Source organism: Rhineura floridana, chromosome 8 (genome assembly GCF_030035675.1).
Source record: "Rhineura floridana isolate rRhiFlo1 chromosome 8, rRhiFlo1.hap2, whole genome shotgun sequence".
Lineage (NCBI taxonomy): Eukaryota > Metazoa > Chordata > Lepidosauria > Squamata > Rhineuridae > Rhineura > Rhineura floridana.
This window is the reverse complement of record NC_084487.1, coordinates 44,509,672-44,533,907: the sequence shown is the minus strand read 5'-3', so window position 1 is coordinate 44,533,907 and position 24,236 is coordinate 44,509,672. Positions and strand designations below refer to the sequence as shown.

General features: G+C 42.5%; 1 protein-coding gene across 2 annotated transcripts; it reads left to right on the top strand.

The window, feature by feature from the left end:
- Positions 1-2,056: 2,056 nt before the first annotated feature.
- CBX6 (chromobox 6) lies at positions 2,057-24,236 on the top strand. 2 transcript variants are annotated; one of them, XM_061639153.1, is made up of 5 exons: positions 2,057-2,347; positions 2,536-2,579; positions 2,867-2,932; positions 3,100-3,166; positions 12,055-24,236. In XM_061639153.1, the coding sequence occupies exons 1-5, from the start codon at positions 2,279-2,281 to the stop codon at positions 12,952-12,954; spliced, it is 1,146 nt and encodes a 381-aa protein (XP_061495137.1). In that variant the 5' UTR covers positions 2,057-2,278; the 3' UTR covers positions 12,955-24,236. The 2 variants fall into 2 exon arrangements, with proteins under 2 accessions (XP_061495137.1, XP_061495136.1); XM_061639152.1 differs by having other exon boundaries at positions 12,001-24,236.

The window sequence follows — 24,236 nt, the reverse complement described above, 5'->3', positions numbered from 1 at the left end:
TCGGAAAGGGTGTGAGACAGGGGTGTATTTTATCACCCTATTTATTTAATCTATACGCAGAACATATCATACAGAAAGCAGGATTGGACCAAGATGACGGAGGTGTGAAAATTGGAGGGAGAAATATCAATTTAAGATATGCAGACGATACCATACTACTAGCAGAAACCAGTAATGATTTAAAATGAATGCTGATGAAAGTTAAAGAGGAAAGCACAAAAGCAGGACTACAGCTGAACGTCAAAAAGACTAAAATAAGGACAACAGAAGATTTATGTAACTTTACAGTTGACAATGAGGACACTGAACTTGTCAAGGATTATCAGTACCTCGGCACAGTCATTAACCAAAATGGAGACAATAGTCAAGAAATTAGAAGAAGGCTAGGACTGGGGAGGGCAGCTGTGAGAGAACTAGAAAAGGTCCTCAAATGCAAAGATGTATCACTGAACACCAAAGTCAGGATCATTCAGACTATGGTATTCCCGATCTCTATGTATGGATGTGAAAGTTGGACAGTGAAAAAAGCTGGTAAGAGAAAAATCAACTCATTTGAAATGTGGTGTTGGAGGAGAGCTTTGATGATACCAGGGACTGCGAAGACGACCAATAATTGGTTGTTAGAACAAATTAAACCAGAACTATCACTAGAAGCTAAAATGATGAAACTGAGGTTATCATACTTTGGACACATGAGAAGACATGATTCATTAGAAAAGATAATAATGCTGGGGAAAACAGTAGGGAGTAGAAAAAGAGGAAGGTCAAACAAGAGATGGATTGATTCCATAAAGGAAGCCACAGACCTGAATTTACAAGATCTGAACAGGGTGGTTCATGACAGATGCTCTTGGAGGTTGCGGATTCATAGGGTCGCCATAAGTCGCAGTCGACTTGGGGGCACATAACACCAACAACTCTCAGCACTACGCTTTCCAAGATTCTTTGGGAAAGCCATAATGGTTTAAACTGGAATAATAGTGGAATAATTGTACAGTGTGAATGCAGCCTGTGTTCCTGCGCACATTTATGGCAGAGTAAGCTTGGAAATTTCAACGGAACTTACTTCTGAGGAAAAAGCATTGAATGGATTGTACTAATAATGTCTTTGGGAATTTTTTTTTAAAAAATTTCCCTGTACTTCTAGGAGATCAAATATAATAGTAAATCTAATCTCAAATAAAACAGGGGTGAGGAATCTGAGCCCTTCCCCCTCTTCCCGTGGGTAGACTCAAGTTCCCGTCAGGCCCAGACAATGTAGCCAAATGGGCAGAGATGACGAGAGTTGCAATCCAACCCCATCTTGAGGGCCACAGATTCCCCATCGCTGATTTAAGCCTCAACATTTTGCAGGGCTGAAGGCGTAAAGCAGAAGACCGCATCAAATCACATTCAGCAGCAAAACGAAAATGGGATTTGAATCTTGGCAAAAATCGTCTGGAATATGGTCTGTTTTCCAGTATGTGTTTTGTGCCCTCCAGAAAGAGTTCTGAGCTTTCGAATTCCACTACTTTACTCTCGTCTCGGTGAGGTCAAGGAATTATTTGCTTTTAAAAACCCTTCAAAAGGAAAGCCCGCTGCACTCTGCCGGAGGCGGCGGCAGCAGCAGCAGGAGGAACCTCTCCAAAGTGTTTTTGCTGCGAGAGCATCATCATAATCATCAATCATGGGGGGAGGGGGGCAGAGCAGGGAAATGAGAGAAATATGAACGTGTAGTGGTGGCTGAGAAAATGGAAAGAATAGCGGGAAACATTCGGATGAGGAGGGGGCGCCACCCCTGCCTGCGAGTCCGCGGTGTACTTTCTTGCTTATGGTCGCCGCACGTCCACCACCTTCTCATTCTTCAAAAAGCTACCCGCACGGCCCCTTTAAGGTTCCGCGCTTGCGCCTTATTGACTTTTCTCTCTGCTCAAAATGAGGCGATGGGGAGGGAGAAGGAAAGCCTTAAAAACTAAGCAACGGAGCGCCCAAAGCGGGAGGCGGTCTTTACTTACATCACGTGCCTCTATTTTTTTTTCCTCACTCCCACCCCCCGTTGCTGCGCGCGAACGGGTTAAGACGGTACGCACACTCAGCGGCGCTCGCTCGCTCGCATACGTGCGTGTTCACGACCCGAGCCAGCCCCTTGAGCCGCTGTCGCGGGAGCAGCAGTAAAGCCGTTCGCCCACCCGCCCGCCTCAGTCAGTCACACACAGCCCTGAGGAGGGAGGAAAGGAAGGCGAGGGAGCGGGCGGGATTATTATGGGCTGTGGGTGCTGCTGCTGAGAGCTGAGCAAAAATGGAGCTGTCTGCTGTGGGCGAGCGGGTGTTCGCGGCCGAATCCATCATCAAGCGGCGGATCCGAAAGGTGAGCGGCGGGCCAGCGAGGCCCCAGCGAAGGGGGTTGGCTTGGCTCGGCTTGGCTTGGCTGGGCTGCCATTGCCATCTCTTTAACCTGCTCTTCCCGTCTCTTCTCTTTCCCACCCCGACCCCATTTTGCCCTTTTCCCTAATCTTCACCACCAACCACCCCCTGCCAATTCCCCGTATTTTGCAGGGACGCATCGAATACCTGGTGAAATGGAAAGGCTGGGCCATCAAGTGAGTTCTCGTCTAGTGTCGCTCGCTCTGTCTTGCCTGCGTGAAGAAGCCCCGTTCCCGCCTCCTGTGGGCCTCTTGCTGGGCTAATATTATATGTCCCTTCCCTGGGTGCCACAAGACGCACACACGGTGCCTGTAGGGTTGTTGTTTTTTCTCTCTCTTTTCTACACTCCCTGCCCTCCCCCCCCCCGCTGCTGCCAAGAACTCCTCAGTATGTGCTAATATATATCTTTTTTTTCTCATTCTTTCTTTGCATATGCCTGTATCTGCTCTCTGCACCTCCACAGGTACAGCACTTGGGAACCTGAAGAGAACATCTTGGATTCCCGTCTGATTGCAGCCTTTGAGCAAAAGTGAGTTTAAGATTTATTCTGAAAAGCAGAGGCGGTAGTTGGAAATTATTGCAAGTTTATTGGCTGTTGTTGAGAGGCTTCAAATATTATTATCTTACAAAAAAGGAAATCTCTTTATTTCCAGTTCTCACTTTTTAAAAAAAGCATTTAATTTCTCCCCCACAAAGGGAACGTGAGCGTGAACTATATGGACCTAAGAAGAGAGGACCCAAGCCTAAAACTTTTCTGCTGAAGGTAACTCTAACTTTAATAACTTGGGTATAATCAAACCAGTTCAAGGTACCTTGATGTGATAACTTCAGTGTACTTAAATGGCCACTAAAATTCTAACAAAAATAAAGCAATAGCAGAGCCAGTTGGAGAAAGGAAGTGGTTAGAAATGGAAGTGCCACACGTTATATTGTGAACTATATCTGGGGACGCTATAATTTATTGGAAAGCAAGAAATGTGCTCTTGATCCCTTTTCTGTCTCCTCAGTTGTGACTGAAAGTGATCCCTAGGAAACAGAATTCCACCTAAAACATCTGTAGAGCTGTACATTTGTCCAATGTTGTGGCTAGTGTGTTTGTTACATGCACTTGATAAACAGATCTCCAGCTCACTTAAGATCATCCTTAATGTACTTCACTATTAAAAAAAAAAGGCAAGCTGTCATAGACAATTGGGAAGCAAGCAGGAAATAATAGCGGTGATATTCCTATAACACTTGGCTAGCTCCTGCACTTGAAAAACAAAGTGTGACAGTTGCTATTTTGTCTGAGCAGTTACAAATTGTCATGATCCTTAAGCAATGCATTTTGTTGTGACTGCACCACATTAAAACAAGGTGTGTAAGTTAGCCCTTTGGGTTCTGCGAACGTTTCCCTATCTAAAAACATGCCAGTGCTTTGCCATCCTTTTCTTTTGGGACTTGTCTGAAGGCTTTGTTGTTGAGCGTGTGCATAGAACTTTAAAGAAGGGGCATGTAAGCTAGTATTCAAACTCACTTTGAAAAATAAGAACTTAACTTTACCATGGTGAAATGCCCAGGAATTCTTTGGATCAGACAATCCAAAGGAACTGTTCTTTAAGTCTACTATGAATATCACAAAAACTAGCTCAGAATGATTGCCTTTGAAGTCTTATTTTTGTCTCTAAATGACAAGTGTGTGTATCTGAGTTTGAACTTCCTCCCTATTTTGCTGATGCACTGCTTGCTATAAGAGAGACAGTGTCAGCTAGGGTTCCTGTTCTCACTAATGTTGCTTTGAGCTGCTTTAAAGTAGAAAGTCTTACTGATAAGAATTTTGGAAGCATGGGGAGAAACCTGAACCTCAGATGCTGAGAAGGGTTTGCAGAGTTGGTATTTATACTAGTATATACAGTTTGGAGAATAATGATCCATCATGCAGAAAAATATTTAAACACACAAAGTGGATATTTGTACTTTGTCAGGACTAAGAAAATCCTGCTTGGGGAAATGCTGGCACTTTTCTCAGCAAAGTCTAAATGTGTTTATAAAGATGCCTTTGTCTAACACTTAGCTGGTATAGCACAGTGGGGAGGTATAGCACTGGCTGGGAGTCCAGAGTCTGTGAGTTCAAATCCCCGCTTGTGTCTCCTGGGTGTCAAGGGCCAGCTAAAGATCACCCCCACAGTGAGTGGCTCAGGGTTTACATGCCCTGCCACCTGTGCAGCCATGGGCAAGCTGCATAGTCCCAAGGAGCCCAGTTGCCCCCCAGCTGGCAGTTGCGGCAAGCTGAGCTGAGCAGGCCCTAGCCAGCTGGGGAGGACTAGCCTCGGAGGGAGGCAATATTAAACCTCCTCTGAATACTGCTTACCATGAAAACCCTGTTTTCATAAGGGTAGCCATAAGTCGGGATCGACTTGAAGGCAGTCCACTTCCATTTCGTCTAACACTTGTCTCTTAAATACATAGGTAGTCTGATAATTGGTTTGATCTGAAAAGTAATGGGATGTTTTCATAGTCTAATTCAATATGCTAATTATTCAGAAAATCCTACTCTTTGTGATGTAGCATTGAAGCAGGAGTGGGGAACCTGTGGCCCTCCAGATGTTCACTCCAATTTCTGTCAGTCCTAACTAGTGTGGCCAGTAGTCAGGTATGATGAAAGTTGTAGCCCAGCTATATGTGGAGGGCTAGAGGTTCCCCACCCTTGCATTATTATCATTATTACCATTTTTTACCCCCCCTTCACCCAGAGGTCCCAGGGCAGGTCACAACAATTTTAAAATATGACATTAAAGCAAGGTTGACCAATTTAATATATTTGTGAGGGTCGCTCCATTCTCTAGACAGTGCTATAGGTTTATTAAATGTATCGCTTCCCACTAAAAGTCCTGAAGTAATTTACAAGCAAAGTAAAAATACAGTAATAAAATTGCATAAACATTGTTAAAAAATAGATTTAACAATATGATATCAAAACAATGGTGCTGCCCAAATGCTCAGGAAAACAAAAATGTCTTTGCCTGGTACCAAAACTGTGAAGAGGTTGATGTCAGTGCCCTGAGGACCAGAGTTGCAATTATCCTTTTGCCAAACTGATATCTTCGCAAGTGGCTGGACTCTGTAATAGCAGTCATCCTCTAGTAGTAAGAGCTTCATATCTAATGAAGCAATTGCTCTCAGGTATATAATTGCATTCAGATATGTACATTTCTGTATATTTTGCACACAAAATCAAAGAGATTTAACTTTTAAACTGGGGCATATGTGTTTCTTATAACTTGAAAAACATGTTTGTTTTTCTTAGAGAAGCTGTGGGCAAACATTACCATACCTTGATTCAAGCTTTATAGTGCTGCTCGTGGCGAGATGAAATTGTTTTCAGAGTAGATCCTGGCCACAGACTGCCAGATAGCCATTCCTGAGTTAAATAATATTGTGCTTTTTTGTAAGTGATTTGGTACTTCACCTATCCCAGAGATGGGACAGAGAGGTTTGTAGGATTAAGACAGGAGAATTGCCTTGCACATTTTACAAACAATTTGACTTAAAGCAAATTATAGATTCTTGTCTGCAGAAGATTCCATGAAAAGTGCGTGTGTATGCGTGTGTTATGTAGTCCCATGTGCAATATGGAAGACCGTGTCAACCCTGAGTCTGGCTTTGCCTATTTGGGTATAATTTCCAATGTGACTCTATTACCACATCAAATGCTGTCCAGGATAACATTCAGGTACTCTAGGAGAATGGAAACTTAAATTTTATAGGCACATTAACTTGGGTTTGTGTAACCATTTTATCCTGTCTTGGCACAAAGTATAGGGCCACTTTGCCATGCTGTGATGCCTTATTATGCATGCCCTGCTTTGTACTGAAAAATTAACTTCGGTTTATAAGAATGTGATGCTGGGTCACCATGTAAATTGTAGAAGTGAAGGTGGGTGGATGTGACTAGGAAGAATAAATCAGATGGTCAGTGGTAAGCAATGTTTTCTGAGTTCACTAGGGAATTTCCAAGTCAGAGTTTGCAAGATTTAGCTTGTGGCCTAAAGAGAGGTAGGGGGAGAGTTTGCATTCCTTGACAAGTAATGCTTTCACCCTTCACTTAAAATCAGTTTTGCTTTTCATCCTCTATAATATCTTAAGTTAGACTTTTGGAACCCTAATTATCTTCCTCTATGGCATTTCTTTATTCTCAGGAAGGGGAAATCAGGCTAGGAGAGCTCTGCTCTTGTAGTTACATGACTGAAATCCTAAAAGGAGAAACTGATGATTTTAGCAACTTGCACTCAGTTGTTACACAGTATAAACACCAATTTAGAACTGTACTCGAGGCAATACATAAAGGGAGAACTTTGTCCACATTAATAAGAGTGAGTCTGCATGACTTCTACTCTGTTGGTGTGGATAAAATCTTCCCTTATGTATTACCTTGAATCAGTATACTGGTGCTTTAAACTGTGTTTATGGGAAGTGTTAGATAGTTGTTTGAAGTTACTGATGTAAAAGCATTCAAGAAAATACGGAAAACAACAGTGAAAGTTGGTCTCTATATCTTGTTGAAGAGTTAATTTCTCCCCTGATGAAGGCTTGAATCCACAAGCTGAAACGCGTTGGGCTCTTGCATTTCCAAAAGGAATTTTTTTATAAAGGAATTTTTTTACTATAGTGCCTGGGTGCACAGAATAAAGTTTCATCCCTTGAGCATTCTGGTTTTTTGACCTCTTATTTTTCTCCCTCCAGTGAATGCTTCACACTTTTGTTTTGCCATAGGAAATTAGATTAAACCGCTTGGGAGAAGGGATGGGCACTATGCCGGCCAGATAGATTGTAATCTATGTAGATTGTACAATCAGCTGTGTGGCTGAGGACTACTTTTATCTGAGGTTGTTTGTCAGAGTTCATAGAAAATAGGTCTCATAGCAGCAATGTTTTGAGCTCTGGTAAGCAGGTTTGGCCTGAGTTTTGGATGCAAGTTGCAAGATGGAGGGGCATGGTTCTGACTGTTGTAATTAACTACTGTTTGGGTAGCAGTGGGATTTTGCTGACACTATAGGCAGGTGAGGAGAGAGTCAACATCCCTATCAACAGTGATGGAACCTGAACATCTGCTCAGAGCACATGCTTAGCATGCAAAAGGTTCCAGTTTCAGCCCCCAGCATTTCTATGTGAGGACTGGGAGAGACTCCTGCTTTGAAACAGTTCTGAGCTAGATTGGTATAAGGCAGCTTCCTATGTTTGCCACTGCTCATGCCTTTATTTTCTGAATTGCTAGCAATGCTTCATCAATGTGTCTAGAAGGTTTGGTGTGTAATAACTAATATCAAAGAAAGAAGGGCTGAATGTTTCTGATAAAGGCTTGTAACAAAAAATTGTGCCTTTACAGCTAGTGTGCTGTGATAAGCTAACATTTTCCGTTTTCAGGATAAATATGTAGATGTGTAAATTACTTTGTAGAAATGAAAGTTGAACTATAAATAATCAACAGAATGGACAAATATAGCACTGAATAGTATTTTACTAAAGAGATAAAGGGTAAAAACAAAACTTTTAGCAAGCAAAGAATCCAGATTCTGCTTCTGTGGGATTTTTTAACAACCAGAAATGTAATCATTTTGTGAATATGCAGAAACAAACATGAGATCAGACGAAAGGCCCATCTTGTCCAGCATCCTGTTCTCACAATGGCCGACCAGATGCTTCTGGGAAGCCCACAAGCAGGACATGCCTATAATAGTGCTTTCCCGCTGTTGTCCCACAGTAACTGGTATTTAAAGTCATATTCCCTCTGATACTGGAGGTAGTAGATAGCCATTATGACTAATAGCCATCAATAGCGCTGTCCTCCATTAATTTGTTTAACCCCCCTTTAAAGCCCAAGTTGTTGTTGGTTACTACATCCATAGTGTAATAACTATGTACTGTGTGAAGTACTTCACACAAGTCTTCAGTGGGAAAAACATGCTACTTTGTAGTGTAGCGATTTGAATGAGCTAGTATGCTTCTTGTGGACTTGATTGGGAAGGCCACTTTTAGATTGCAGCAGAAAAACAAAAAGCACAATACACACTTCTGCAGTCTGACTCATTCACAGTATGTTTTAACTTGCATATTTCCCCCCTAAAATTGGGTTTCCTGATCAAACAAATCTAGATGAGGTACTTAATGAATTTTCATCCTTGTCTCTCCCCAGTTTGTTATTTTGTTGGGCTTCTTTTAAATGTATGGGTCTCTATTGAGTATGTTATTAGTGATACAGGGTTTGCAGTATTAAACACGAGAAGAGGGAGAGAATATTTGGAAATTAGTTGAGTGCCTTGGGTGCATGGAAGGTGGGAACTAACATAATCATGTATTTCTGGTGATGTTCTTTGCCATGCCATCTTGTCTTGCTTCTTGACTGGAGAGTTGCTTTTTAGCATTTGAAAGAAAATATGAATAGAGAGATGATTGTGTTATCAATCATTGCTGCTGTGAAGAGTCAATGTGCTTATTTTGCAAACATTTAATATCTAATTGAATTGTGATACTGTACATTTTGCATTTTGTTGCCATTTAATTCAAACTTTTATATTTTTTCATTTACACCCATATGTGTATATGTGTGTGTGTGTTAATATACTGTCAGGTATCTGATAAATTGGACCCTAATTCATAAACGTTTATGTGATAATAAATTTAATTGTTTAAGTGCTGTAAGTCTCTGTTCTTGCTGCAACAGACTAACAGGCGACCTCTCTGGAACTTAATATCATTAATCTAAAAGCTTAGGTCAAAGGGTCTCAGCTTTCTATCCCCGGGTCCCATTTGAGACAACTAAAAAATACTGAGACCCACCAATCACAAAATAGCAGTGCAAGGGAGGAGTCAGTAACAAAATGGAGAGAGAGATTGGCACAACTGACAGTTACTGAAATCCTTTCTGTATTTATTTATATATATATGTATATATTTAATCTCTCTTTGGAAAATGGCTAAATTCTTTATCGCAATGATTTCCTTGTGGCAAGAATTTCCCTAGTTCATCTTTTCTCAAGCCAAGTACATACATTTGCTCTGAAGGTGTTGTGATTCAACCTTCCCATTTTAGGCAGAATTTGCTGACCCAGAGGGCCTAAGTGGAGAAGGCTTTTTATTTTATATTTTCCCTTCCCTCCCCTATATGCCATTCCAAGTATTTTTACTCACCCCTTGTCATTTCTTTTCCTCTCTTCCCTTCACAGTTAATTTGTACCTATGCCCACACCCACCAGCTTCTTTCATTCATCCTTCCTGCTCCTTTTACATTCACTTCCTCCTCCTATAACAGCTACCTTCTCTTATCCCTCCCAGTTCCCAAAATATTGTTACAACTTTTGGAGCTATTACTGCTGCTAGTGTCCAACCAAAAGGCTAGTGCATGACCCAGGGTTGGGCTGTATAGCTGAGGCCCATTGGGGATCCTTAGCCCACAGTTTGAAAACACTGCCTTAGATTATGATTTATTGTCTTCTGTGCTTGTATATTCGTGTGAGAAAGTAGGAAAAAGGAACTGAAACATTTGCCTGGAATTCTTATTGTGGCCACCAGATGGTGGTAAAAGCTCCTCCAGCCTTACTGAGCTAAGCCATGGAAGATATAGTAGTTATTCTGGTGGGATTTGATGTGGAAGTGCCCTACCTTCATTGGCACAGTAAAGTAGTTGGCCACTTCAGTTGGTCTATATTAAGTGTCTAGCTATAGGCATCACACAAAGTAAAATAAATTGCAGTGTGTAATGGTGTAGATATTATACTATTCTTTGTTACAAGGGCAGAGGAAATATTAACAGTGACCATAGATCAGTATTATCATCATCACTTATAGGTGGTTGAGCATACTAATGTCATGGCTGAGATGAGATTTGACCAGGGATGTCTCAGCTCATTCTACTGCTTGAAGTCCTAATCATGTCTAAATAGAGAAACTTTGGGGAAACTTCAGTTACATTCCTCAACTAAGGTCCATCAGTAAGGTCTATAATTCAGTTTAGCTGTAATTTCTGAAGCAATCTCTAGTAAAGGGTAGCCCTACATAAAGCATATTGCAGGAGCCCAGTCTAGAGGTTACCAAGGCCTGCTGTATCCGAGCTATCCCAGGTACGGCTGTAACTGACATACCAGCCAAAGCTGGAAAAAAGCACTTCTGTATTCCCTAATAATTGTATATTTAAAGGTTAAATCAAAATGTTAATGACAGAATATGCTTTTTTAAAATCTTGCTTCTTCATTTACTAATGTTCTAGTCAAAGCTTGACAATTTTTCAAGCAGATTTCTATTTGGGTGCATAAAGGGGATAGTTTTTGTATGCTGTAAAGCAGGATCTTCATGAAAACACTTCAAAATGGAATGAATTACATTTATTGTCCATTCCTCTGGGAGACTTCCTGAGATATCCTAGTTAGTGTTTCTAGTGGAGGGGTGGGGAATCTCCAGCCTCCGGGCCAATCATAGTCCCCCCAAAGGGTCCAGTTTGGCCCATGAGGCCATTTTCCCCCAAACCACAACCACCAACTGAGGTCACTAGAGACATCAACTGATGGGTGGGAGGACAGGGTTTAATTCTGCAGGGAACAAGATCGCACAGCCAAGGCAGCAGGATTTTAAGCCCTGTGAAAAAGTGCAATTTGAAGCCGCACACAAGCTGTTTAAAACAGGCTTTCATAAAGGCTTTAAAACAGCTTCTTCCCTTCCATTTGCTCAAACAGGGCCTGCCTTAAAGTATCCACAATCGGGGACTGAAAGGGGGAAGAGGGGAGGCTTGGAAGAGGCATTTCCAAGTCTCCCCCCTTCCCCATTTAAGACCCCGATTGTGGAGAATTAAAAGGGAAATGCAGGGAGACTTGGCAAAGGCTTTTACAAGTCATCTCCCCTCCCCCTTAAAGTCCTCAATCACAGAGATTTAAGGGAAGCAAAAGGGATTTTGACGGGTGGGTGCCTCTGCCCACCTGCCGGTCATGTGACATAATGATGCCTGCCTGTCAAATTTGGCTTGTGAGGCAAACTCTGATAAGGATCTGGCCCATGGAGCCAAAAACATTCCCCACCCCGATCTAAGTGGTGGATATGATATTCTGACTGCAAGTCACCTCAAGACTCTATACTTGCACAGTTTATTTTATTTATTTATTTGATTTATATCCTGCCCTTCCTCCCAGCAGGAGCCCTGTTCACAGATAAAAATGCTTGTTTAAAAAATGATTACTTTGCAAATTCTTGGGTTGGTTAAAAATTAAGTTTTGAGGGATTTTAACTTGTGGTATGCTGCAGTCTGCTAAATGAATGTCCTCAGCAATAACTAATAAAGTACTTTGAAGAACACTAGGAGATGCTCTTCAAATATTAAACAACCACAGTACACTGAATTATATAACTCAAACCCCACAGTAATAATGCATGAAAATGCATTCTGCCTGTCCAGGCTCAGCTATCTCTGCCCACAAGTGTATCATTGAAATGTAGGCGTGCACACAGCTCCATCTCTGCTTTCTCTAGTTGGGGTTTGTATGCTCACTATGTAAGGTGTCTGCAGTTTAGTGTTCAGAATGTGTTTTATTCCATTCTAACTCCATTTTTTCTATTTTCCCCTACCCACTGCAGGCTCGGGCCCAGGCGGAGGCCCTACACATTGGGGATGTACATTTTTCTGTCAAGCCTGGTTCTAGCACATCCTCACCCAAACTTCACTCCAGTGCTGCAGTGCACCGGCTGAAGAAGGACATCCGGCGATGCCACCGTATGTCTCGTCGCCCTTTGCCCCGCCCAGATCCCCAAAATAGTGGAATTGGTGGGGGCACTGGCATACGCCCTCCTGTCTCTCCCTTTTCAGAGACTGTCCGCATCATCAACCGCAAGGTGAAGCCTCGTGAACCTAAGCGCAGTCGCATCATTCTCAACCTGAAGGTTATTGATAAAGGTGGGAAAGCAGGAGGTGGGGGAGGAAGTATGGCTCGGTCCAAGATCCCTTCACGAAACCGTGTCATTGGCAAGAGCAAGAAGTTCAGTGAGAGCATGCTTCGCAATCCGATCCGCCACATGAAATTTGGAAACTTCCCGCTGTACAGCAAGCTATCTGCTCCAGTCCCATCCTTGGAGGGGAAGACAGAAGCAGGAAGCTCTCAAGGTGCCTCATGCGGCCTCATGGGCTCTACTGCCTACGATGCTCGCAGTTCCAGTAGCTCTGACTGCCCCTCACCAGCTCCACACTCCTCATCTGATCCAGATGATTCCCCACCAAAGCTGCTTCCTGAGACACTAAGCCCAGCCATTCCTGACTGGCGTGAATCAGAGGTCCTTGATCTGTCAATTCCACCAGAGTCAGCAGCCACCAGTAAGCGGTCTCCTTCCGGAGGAGGGGGTCAGATGCCATCATCTCCATCCTCTTCTGACCCAGAGCAGGAGGCAGGTGATTGGCGTCCTGAAATGTCTCCTTGCTCTAATGTAGTGGTCACTGATGTCACCAGCAACCTCCTGACAGTCACCATCAAGGAATTCTGCAATGCAGAGGATTTCGAGAAGGTGGCAGCAGCTGCTGGTGGTGGAGGCAGCAAATGAGAGGCTGCCTTCTTCTTTCAGCGTGGTTGCAGGGAGGGGGAAGGGACAGGGAGGCTCTACTGCAAGATCATGCATGGTGTGAATGCCTGTGTTCTTTCGCTCCTCTTCCTCTTCATCATCCATTTTTTCTGTCTTTGCTTGGAAATTAAGAGGAATGGGAATGGATGTGTCTGAAGTTTCCAAATGTCACAGCTGCTAGGGGTTATGGTGGGGTATGAATTTCCCTTTTGCCTTCAAGGATTATGTTGCACTGACTTGGAGCTGGTGAATAAGAACTGGGGTGAATAGGTGGGCATGTTTAAGAGAGGAAGGATAGATGTTTCCATCCTCTTGAATGAAACGAGAGATCCTTTGGCCAACCCAGGCAGAGTCTGTACTCCCTATTTTCCAGTTCTCTGCAGCTCTGTCCCTGTCACTTCACTCTTGTATCTGTGACTTGGGTAAGATTGCATTGACTGTACCCTGGGAAGAAGAAGTTTTTTTAAGGGGAAGGGAGCTTATGTTTGTGTGGGGGTACTACTACAGAACATCTGGGGGAACTTGTGTGCCCTAACCCTTCATTGTGCTCCTGAACACTCTTCCCCCTTACATATGCTAGAGATGCTAACTTGGTAATTGTGTAGAACTTGGAGACCGCCTGGACACATTTTCCCTCTCCCATCTATCTTGAACCATTCCTCTCTTAATCCTGGTTCTAGCACATTCTGCACATTTTTTGGTGTTGGGGGTCATCTAGTTTCTTGAGCCTTATTAAGTTGTCAGTCTTGTCCTAGATCTTGTGTCCTGTTGCTTCTGCATTTAAAAATGTGTCCCCTTCCTGAAACCGACTAATGATGAAAAGAAGAGGAGCCACTCATCCATCCTCCGGTGTAGGAGGTATGGAAGAGCTGTGCAATGAGAATGAGGCCTGTTATTCTTGGTAACTCCACCATCCTTCCAGTAGATGGGTAAAAGGAGAGTCTGCTTGTTGCACTCACCCCACCCCATCTACATCTCTCTCTAGGTGAGTGAGATGGAAGAACATTCACTTCTGCGATTCCTAGGATCTCAAACTGCCTCTATAGTTGCCAACCAAAGGTGCTAAGAACCTATTGTAAAATCTTACTATGTGTCTGTTGGATCTTGGTGTGTGTGTGGCATGCCTGTGCAGTGTGTTTGCCTCTCCCATCCATCTGCCCATAATACCATGCTTTTCGTGAATATATTCTGACTGAAATCTTAACACGCTGTCTTGGAAGAAGGTAATAATGTGGCTGCTTTTGCTGTTTCCCCACCACCCCGCATAATGTGTTAATAACTATGAACTCATATATTGATGTCCAAGATTCACTGCAGATGTAAAACTATTTCTGCAGACTTTTACTCTGCAGTTTTTCTGCCACCTTATGTTCCAGCCTTGTTGCAAGTTTCCCTTTCCCCTCCTGTGTGCCTCTTTTGTTACCAATGCTGTGTGTGTGTGCGTGTGTGCAGTGTTTCCTGTCATACTATTTGTAATCTTTGTTACATTGTGGGGAGAAGGGGTGCGTGTGAGGTAATAACTTTTCTTAAGGGCTTGTCTGCATGCTATGCTGTCACTGAAGTGAATGAATCCAGTTCTTAATGGCATCTCTCTTCCCAATATTCCTATGTGAACTTTCTTCCTTTCAAGGGCTTGCTTAGTTGTTGTTGTTTTTACATTGGGTTAATTATTTATCAATACATGTAAAAGCTGGTGCTGCAAAAACTGTGGCTTTTGCTCCTTAACATTTTTTTTAAACTGGGGTGCTTTAACTCCTCAGTATGTCATATTAGGAAGGAACTACTCTCTTCCCTTTTTTTTTTAAGCTGTCCCACCTTTCCTCATTGAGTTTGCAAAGTTTGACTTGGCTATATCTGTGCTTTAAAAAAAAAGCCTGGACTTTGCCAATGACACAATTGAGAGATGATGTGTGGTGATACCTTATTAATAATTATCTTAAATATGAATATAGAGATGCCTACCAAAAGCAAAATGTATACGTTAAGCAGTGTGATTGTCTGTGACAGTTTGAGTGTAGTCAATACCTAAGACACATGATTCAAAACGTTGCTATTCCTTTATCCTACCATGCAACAACTTTTGTGTCTTTTAAAAAATTATTTTAAAACAAGTGAAATCTAGATGGTGTGCTGGCTTAAGTACTTCCACACTTCTCCCACTGATGTATGTCTTTGTAATTCCACAGGTGCATGCTTTGGAATAGCTGTTTGTTGTTTTCAGTGAGACAAGCTGTATCATTTCTTTGCCTCAAAAGAAGTGAGGAAGGGGTTTTTTCATGGGAGTTTATTTTAATGGCTGTAGCTTCAAAGGTGGGTGGGCTGGGCTGAGGGGGAGAGATGTATAATGGGGGATGGAATAGGGAGACTTGTATTAAAGAGAAGATTTTAAAGGAAAAATTGAAGAAATATTTTATGAAGCTGCAAGATGAACTATTATACTGGATGGGTGCATACTAGTCAATCGTGTTTTGAGATTGCTTGGTATGTTTGTGTGGTGTTTGGTTTTGAAGTTTGTCTAATATTTGAAAAAAGTAGATGGACAATATAAAAGGGAATTTTAATAGGAAACTCTTCAGATATTTTAGCACATGTGTTCTTGGCAGATTTTTTCCCTTTCCCTGGAGTCTCTTGTCACTGTTGGTTTCTCTGAGTTTCCATAGAGTAGATGCTGTCCTTGGAGATGTTGTGTAAAACTATAGTCTTTTAGAAGCTGATTTATTTCATGTATGGTACCTCCAATGGCATCAGGTTGACTTTTTTGTTCATTCTGTCAGTACTAGGAGGAGGATAGTGCTCAACAGTAGCTTTGGAATTTGTTCCAGTCAAAATAGAGACCCAGTACTAGAAATAGTGGTTTGGGGGCAGCTTCACATCGTAAGTTAAAGACAGTTTTCTATTTCCCCTTCATGACGCTTAAACAGTGGGGTAAGGGAGCATGTTTGACAATAGAGTAAATACGTGCCTAAGGGTGAATTTGGCTATATTATTATTTTAAACGTATACCCCACTACTTACTCCAACTCACATCCCTATCCTACGATCCCAACATGATGGACATGGTTCTCCCCCCTCATCCTCATTTTGTCCTCACAACAATCCTGTGAGGTAGGTTAAATTGAGAGATTGTGACTGGCTCAAGGTCACTAGTGAGCTTCGAGGTTGAGTGGGTCTCCAGGTCCCAGTCCGACACTCAGATCACTATACCATACTGATTACTGGGTGTGTGTAGACAATGTGTCTACATACATATGCTTTTTCCATAGATTAGTTTCTGTGATAAGTGATAAACAAATAGGAACTTATCTTTCCCATAACATGTGAAGCAACCTGAGTGTCAGAGAGGAGTACCCATCTGCTGGATTGAAGCCGTAGTCCTTTGGGACTCAAATTACAAGCATCTGTTCCCTGGATTAAAAATACTTATTCAGATACCAACTCCTAGTGCCATGATGCCAATGCTGGAACTGCATTTAGCACCAGGAGTTTGGTGCAGTGGTAGTTGATGAGGTGGCACCATGCTGATCCTTTTAGTCTATTTAGCCATAGGAGTGGGATTAAGAACATAAGAAGAGCCTGCTTGATCAGGCCAGTGGCCCATCTGGTCCAGCATCTTGTTCTCAAAGTGGCCAACCAGATGCGTGTGAGAAGCCCACAAGCAGGACCTGAGTGCAACAGCTGTGTGCCTGCTTGTGATTCCCAGCAACTGTCATTTAGGGGCATACTCCATCCAGCAGTGGAGGTGGAACATAGCCATTGTGGCTAGTCGCTATTGATAGCCTTCGTCTCTGTTAAAGCCATCCAAGTTGGTGGCCAGCACCAGGATTGGCAGTCCCTGTCTGGCTCATAGTTGTGTGTGCCGAACTGAGTTACATTAGGCAAGTTAACAGCAAAGCCCTGGCAGATAGATGATTGAGGAGCCGACTGAATGGAGCAGAGTTTGTGCTGTGCTAATAGTTGGCTGCATCAGTGTTACCTTCTTTGTCTCCCTACAACAAGCTATGTTGAGATCATAGGCTGGGGATATGGATTGGAGTAAGTAGTCTAAAGATATGTGGGACAAATGAGTTTGCATAGTACCAAGAGCCACTCTGATGCAAAGACAAGCTTGCTATTATGGTTGTGATCTTGATCACTTTTTTGGCATAGCAGCCCCAGCCTCTAATAACATCCCTTAGGAGTTCTGTGCAGCCAGGATTGTACCAGCCTGGTAGCTCATTTGCTTGAACATTTCTCCTCCCCTTCTAGAAAGAAGCATCACTCTTGAAGAGGGAGGATCAGATGTTTGCAACACTGGAATAGGGTTGGTTGGTTTTGCCTTGAAATTTCCCTCCTTAGTTGGCACACAACCTCCAAATTGTGTTGATCTTTTCTGTCAAGTGGCAAGCCTTGTTCCTAACACATTCTAGTCACTAGAGGGTGACCGAAGGCTACGGTTACTGCTTCATGATTTGAGCTGTTCATGTTTGCCTTGAATTTTCTTTCATGTAATAGATAAGAGACATCCTGTACACACCCTTTCTTCAAAGATGGCGTGTGAACTGGATGTGGGAGAACCAGGGGAATATTCTTTTTGTGTCTGTGCCATGTTTGTTGTCCTTTTTGTTCTTAGAGGAGAGTTTGAATGGGGGGGAGGGGGGAGAAAGAAAATACTAGTTTTGCAAAAAAAGAAAAAGGTTTTTTAAAGGTAATGAGATTTTTACATACAGAGGAGGATAGAGAATTTAAAAATATTAAATGCAGTGATTGCACAAACTAGTGATTTTAGCTGGTCCTTAAAGAAAAGAATATTTTTAGTATATGTGTGTGGTAGGGAGGGTGGTGTTCAGAACATTCAGATTGGGTGAGGGGAGAGCAAAGAGTGTGGGAAGAGTAGCAGTTTTTAAGCTGAAAAAGCAAGTCCATAAAAAGCTATTTTCTCTTTCCTCTGCTACCCTTCACTCGACGTGGGGAGAGAGAATGCCCCCCTTCCTGGATATGGTGGAGCCAGAGTTCAGCCTGGTTCTGGTAAAGGTTTGTTAGATGGATTATGTGGCATTTTATCATTCACGAGCACATGCAAAGGTAAATAGCCTGGACCTCAAGATGAGCTACTGAGGTGAGACCTATTAAACTAAATGGGACGTGTTGCTGCTTTGTGCTTGTTCAGTAAGATCTACGATGTCAAGCAAGCAGGAAATGTGTGTGTTAGCTATGAAGCAAACAAATAGAAGCTGGCAAAACACCCTCCTTGTTTATCAACAGGTAAACTGTAGTGCATACTAGGTTTGGCATTCAAGAAATCCCTCTAAATAACCAAATTCATTCGACATCTTCCAGGTCCACTCAGTCCAGAGATTCTCAAGTAGGTAATAGCCTTCCTTAATCAGGAGAAGTGATTGGGCCCTTTCTGAGAGTAGCGAGCTAACACAGGCAGCTTGGGTTGCAGTCATTTCCTTCTGGGCTCTGAGGAAAAGCAAGGTGAAAGGAGCAAGGGAGTTCTCACAGGCCAAGTTTGTGATCAAGAGTTTGGCACAAAGGATACAATGGAAGGCGAGAGCCCATGAAAAAGGGGAATGTTAGCCAGTGTGATAGCTGAGTGTGAGTCCTGTCCCCAGAGTTTTCTGTGTGGCATTGACTGGTAGAAAATGGGATGGCACTCTGTCTCCTGGTCCAAACAAGGTATGCACAAGTACCAGGCCTAGCAGGAACCAGGAAAGAGTTCACACATCCCCTGGTAGTAGCTTGTGCCATCTCGATTCCACTTTCAGAATTACAGCTTTAACCTTATCAGGAGAATCCTTGTAATCCAAGTATGTTGAATGTCTTGCTAACCATTTGGATAGATGCAGGTATATTCTGTCAGGATATCAAGCTGGTTTTTTTTTATGAGTGCAAATGCCAGATCTATAGAAGACACTACCCTTAGTCCACCTCTGTATCTTTAGATAGCAGAGGAATTGTCTTCTGGTGTTCATAGAAAGCACACTGAGACAAGGAGAATGAAGGGTGGCAGTTTTTATTGGAGGGAGACTGTTCTGCTACTTGGTGGACAGTATACGTTTGTGTCTGTAAAAATAGCGTTCATATTTATCTCTTGCTTTCAGAATTGCACCTTTCCTTCCATGCTCTTAGTTGCTCACTTGTAGCTAGCAGCAAAGCATAGCTGAAATGGAAGTTTGGCATCTGTTTAGGAAAATGTATTAGATAAATCAGAAAGCAAAATCTTTTCTGCTGCGTTGTCCTGCTTTCTGTATTGTGCAGAGAACTGTTTTTTATCTGTTCACTGCTCTCTTTTTCTCATCTATTCCTTACCAGAAGAACTGTGATATCCTTCCTTGGTGGGACAGAGTCCCGTGTCTCTGTATGCGCTAACCTGTATGTCATAATTGGTTATCGATAGGTTATGGTTGCATGTAATGGGCAGTGATGGCAAAGTTCTGAGAATAACAAGCCAGACCTGTGATTCTTGGTGACCCACTGAAATACAGTGCCTCCTGTCTCAGGAGAAATCCCTTTTTTGTTCAATAACTTAGTGTCCTCTTTGTCAAGAGAGGCCTATCTTCAACCCTACCTCCATTGTAAAGTGGGTGCTAGCTGAGCTGAGTCTTCCTGGTTAATACTCTCCCATGTTTCCCCTCTTGGGTTTAGGGGAGGTTCAGTTGCTTTGCAACATTATTTCTTGACCACCATCTATGTAGGGTGCAGTTGTGCGAGTTAACTACATTTGATAACTGCAATGGAGGAAATCGGGATAAGGGGATTTTTTCCCCCTGTGCTTGATATTGTCTCTGCTGGGGAATGGTTAGGGATATGGATCAAACTGGGAGATGCCTTGGTTCCAGTCGGTATATGATACCTGTTTGGCCTTTGGCAAGGAAATGTAAGAGGCCTGGAATGGATTCCCTGCTAAGAGTGCAGAGTATCTTTGTTATGAACCACTGTGTTGCTATTTCCCCACCCTCCTTTCCTCTTTCCCTGAGGCCTTGCACTGTTTTGCCTGGTGCATCCTTTGCTCCAGTGTTGCTTGCTTTGCTGCTTTTTTGACTGTCCACTAGTGGTGCAAGAGCTGGGATCTTATTTTCTTATTACTGAAGCATATGTTGTGTGTGTGTATATATATTATATATATATAAAAAATCCTCCACTTAACCCACCACATTGCTTTGTGTTAAGCAAAGGCAGCATGGGCCAGTAGCATGGCCATAATGCAGAGAACTAAGAATGCCTGGATGCCATGGTCTGCGAGCACTTAGCTTCCTTTAGGGATCTCCTATTTTCCTTACTCAAATACAAGCTGGAGGGGCCTGTTGTTGTGAAAGCTGCTCGCAGTGGTTACACAGCCCTAATTGTACTCAGTATTTTCCCCATAATTCTATCTTTCAAGCAATTCAGGTTTTGTGGGGCCACAAAAGAGGAGCTTGGAGTAGGAATATTCTCCTTCAACGTATGCCTTCCTCTCCAAGTTAATGCAGCCCCAACAAGAACACCCTGACTGCTGTTCAGTCACATTCTTTGTAGTCTCTCCTGTCGAACTTGAGAAGTCTACTGGTTCTTAATGACATAAATAGAGACGTTATTGTCACATTGCTTCTGAACTGTTAAATGCTTGGCATATGAGCAACATATGAAGCCACCTTATTGTCCCAACTAGCCCATTATTGATCCATCCAGCCCAATATTGGCTGATGGGTGGTGGTGCTAGAACAGTTTAAACATTTCAGACATATGTCTTTTCCAGCCCCTTTTAATGGGATATGTTAGGGATTAAACCTGGGCCCTTACTGTTTCAAAATGTGTGGTTTACCATTGAACTAGGATCTTTCCCAATGTCATTTGTATGCCCTTTGTTTCAGTCCCATGTTTCCTGAAAGGTGGTGTGAAACTGGCATGCATCTGTGTATTTAGGTGCAACAGTGACACCGATTAGAACCCAGGCTGTATGTAGATTCTTCAAGTATAGGATTTAAGTACAGGCTCTGGAATTCAGCATCTTGTATGGGATTTGGAATTAAACATCTTAAGAAACTACATTCTTTCTCTTTAAAAAATTTCTAACCTTTATGGCTGCAAATATAAGTTTGAAAATGTGTGAGCAATGTGTGATGGAAAAGCCAGAGTGGGGCCTGAACAGGATTTCCAATGGGAGTGGCATGGGTTCAGTGGTCTGCATAGTTCCTCTTGTGCCTCCCAATTACTACCAGTAGCAGAATAAATTGTGCAAAGTAAGCAAATATATGCAGAGGTACTTAAACTTGCATGATTTAGGTTTGCTGCAACTTTGGATGAGTGCAAAGTCTAGATTATCTTGTTGAATAGATAATGTTTTTAACCACAAAATGCACGAAGTCTTCATTAGGACAGTCTGGAGATGGAGAGCCTCCAGTCCACCAAGCCTCTGCATCCAAGCCCCACTCCCTCCAGGCCCCTCCCCCCCCCCACTGACCTGTAATCTCCAGCCAGCTGAGCAGCGTGGGGGGAGGAAACCCATATACAGATACTGTTCAGCTGATCAGATTACATGTCAGCAGTGGGGAAGAGGGAGCTTGCTGTATTTCCTGTGCTGCTCCTTTTTTACTGCACAGCATAGCAGTAAAGTGGGCTGCACACAGAGAAAGGGAGTGGACTCTTCCTCTATTTGTATTTCTCAGTGTTTTTGTGCTGTGTTAAGAAAGGCAACTTACACCTTTCTCAACTTGCAGCCTCAGCACAGAAGCCAAGTGAGTTGTCTTGTACTGATATGCAGCCCCCAACCACTTTCCCCTGAGGGAATGTAGCCTTCAAGGGGAGGGGAAGTTTCAATACCCTTTACTTTTTCTCTATCAAGTAAAATAACATTGTAATGAAAGCTATGAGGTCACAGGGTTGCTACATTACTTACGAACTTGATAGAGTTGGGCCAAAAGTTAATTTACCACCTATTGCTGTTCCTGTTAGTGACACTTATGGGATGCCACGTGTAATAAGAGTCTATGGGCTACACTATCCTTAATTGTTTATTTTCTGGGCTGCTGGCCAACTCACCTAGCTGCAACTAGAGTATACAAGGATTCCACAGGGATCAGGTTAGTGCCTCTGGTTGGCTGACATCTTAGGACTGTTTGGTTGTGTGGGTGGGAAGAAAAATGTATGCCTTTTTGTAGCTTTATTTCTTCCTCTGGGTAGCACAGGATAATGCTGTGTAAGGCTCTCAACATTTCAGCTAGTGACAAGGAAGAAGCATTCCCAAGAGGTACTTGGATCCTGATGACTCCTTGTTGATGTGAAGCTTTCCGTAAGAGAAGTTCAATCTCCATCACTGGCCCTGAAAAGATGTGAATAACTTATAAACAGGCATTTTTGCCTGTCGTGGGAGAAAGGTATAATGCTTCTTCACTTGCTCACTAAAATGATGCTACAGTGAAGATGGAGAAAAGAGAATTATAACGTTCTGGGGGGGATGAAGTCATGTGTAGTGTCAAGTGAATAGCACAGAGAAATAGGGGAGAATGAAGGAATACAAATGCTCTGAAAGAACTTTCTCATTTGCAACGGGTGGTCTAAAATACTTATAAGATGAAGATGTTTTGCAGCTTAACTTTAAATTTGTTCTTTGATTGGATTCATTTAGGTCCCAGTTCCAACATGCTGGAAACCCATTCCTATTTTGCATAGCACTTAAAAAAATTATAAGCACATGCTTTAAAAGTTCAGCACTCTCATACTGTAGTGTTAACTACTTTGGTATTTTAAATGGTTCCGCCCCTTCCATTGTTATTTGCCTGACCTCCATGTTAAGTGTCTGTTTCAGTCTCTCAGGGAATCAGCCATTCCATGCTGTGTTTCCAGACACAAGAATGATTTGCAGGAATTGCCCTGTGTCATTCAGTAGCATAGTGGGAAATATTTATTACTCGGAGATTGACAAGGGATACTGCTGAGACTCTTGAGTCTTTCAGTAGCCATGTTTTGGAAATAGTTAAATGCAGTCAACATGTTTGTGTTACATGTTTTGGTACTGGAATGACATGGTGAAACATTGTGATGTTGCATGTATAGTAATGTGGGAATCAGCACCCAGTTCTTCTGTAATCAGGCTTCTCAGTGGAGCAAGATTGTAGCAAATCCAGCTGGTTTTCAGAGGCTGCTGTAAAATATCACATGCATTTAGTGGAAGATCACCCTGTGGTGTTCATAGGCCCTTATCAATGGTAGAAATATGTCTTATTAACCTGACATTAAGTTGTGGTTTTAATCCTCAGAATACCTTTGCTCATAGGACCTGAAATGCAAAGAATAGGAAAACCAATGTATATGCAAAAGATAGGCAGCAAGTTATATGGATATTTTCTAAGATGAATGCTACAGGGGTAGGTGGTTGATAGAAAGTGGAAACTTCTGGAGATAAGGTTTGTTTCATGGTGGCTGCTGCTACCATCCTGAGGTATATATTTAACAATGGCTTTAGTGAAGTTCTTGACACTTATTTCCCCCCCTAATTCCTTCAATTTTGTCCTCAAATCACTTATCTGCCACATTCTTGTCCTCTTGTCAGTTCTCTTGAAGAAAAGCCTCTCATTTTCACATAGACAATTGCAAGGAGGTACAGAATTGGTGCTTGCTCCTCCTTTGCATTCACCCTTGCACTTGCCAATGCCAGGCCTCAACTTTGCCAAATCTGGTGCTGATGTCAGTACAATTCCACAGAGAATTTGTGGATCTTATTAATATGTAAGAGCTTTCTAAGGTGATTGAGGCACTCACTCTGGGCCATACGAAACTTCAGAGTGTTTCTTTGTAAGTCTGCGCATTTGTTTTTGCAAAGTTGAGGCCTTATGCTAAATTTTGTAAAACGGTGAGCTGAAGTGGTTGTATACTCGCCTCTTGGCATACAAAACAGGCTTTAAAAACCAATAGCAAAATAGATATCTGGTAACTTTATTTTGGAAAAATGCATATATAATGAAACAATTGTGCACAAATGAAGTGCTATCTATTATGTTTGTCTTAGTCTTCATTTTTAAACATAGTGTTTGCATTTGCTTGTTGCTTTTTAAAATCCAGTTCTCAGCTGGCTAAACTGTCTAAAGTGGATGGATGGGACACATAGTGGGGTGGGTGATTGAATCACCCCCCTCCCTTGGTATTTCCATCAGAAAAAGTGGCTTGCTCCAGGTTTTGCGGGGGGTTGTGCTAATTACTCTCATGTGCTTGTACATTTTGTTCTTTCTGCTGCTCTTGAGTATTGTATCAATGCCAGAAATGGGGAGTTAAAAAGATGAACCCCAATAAATTGTTACATTCCAAAA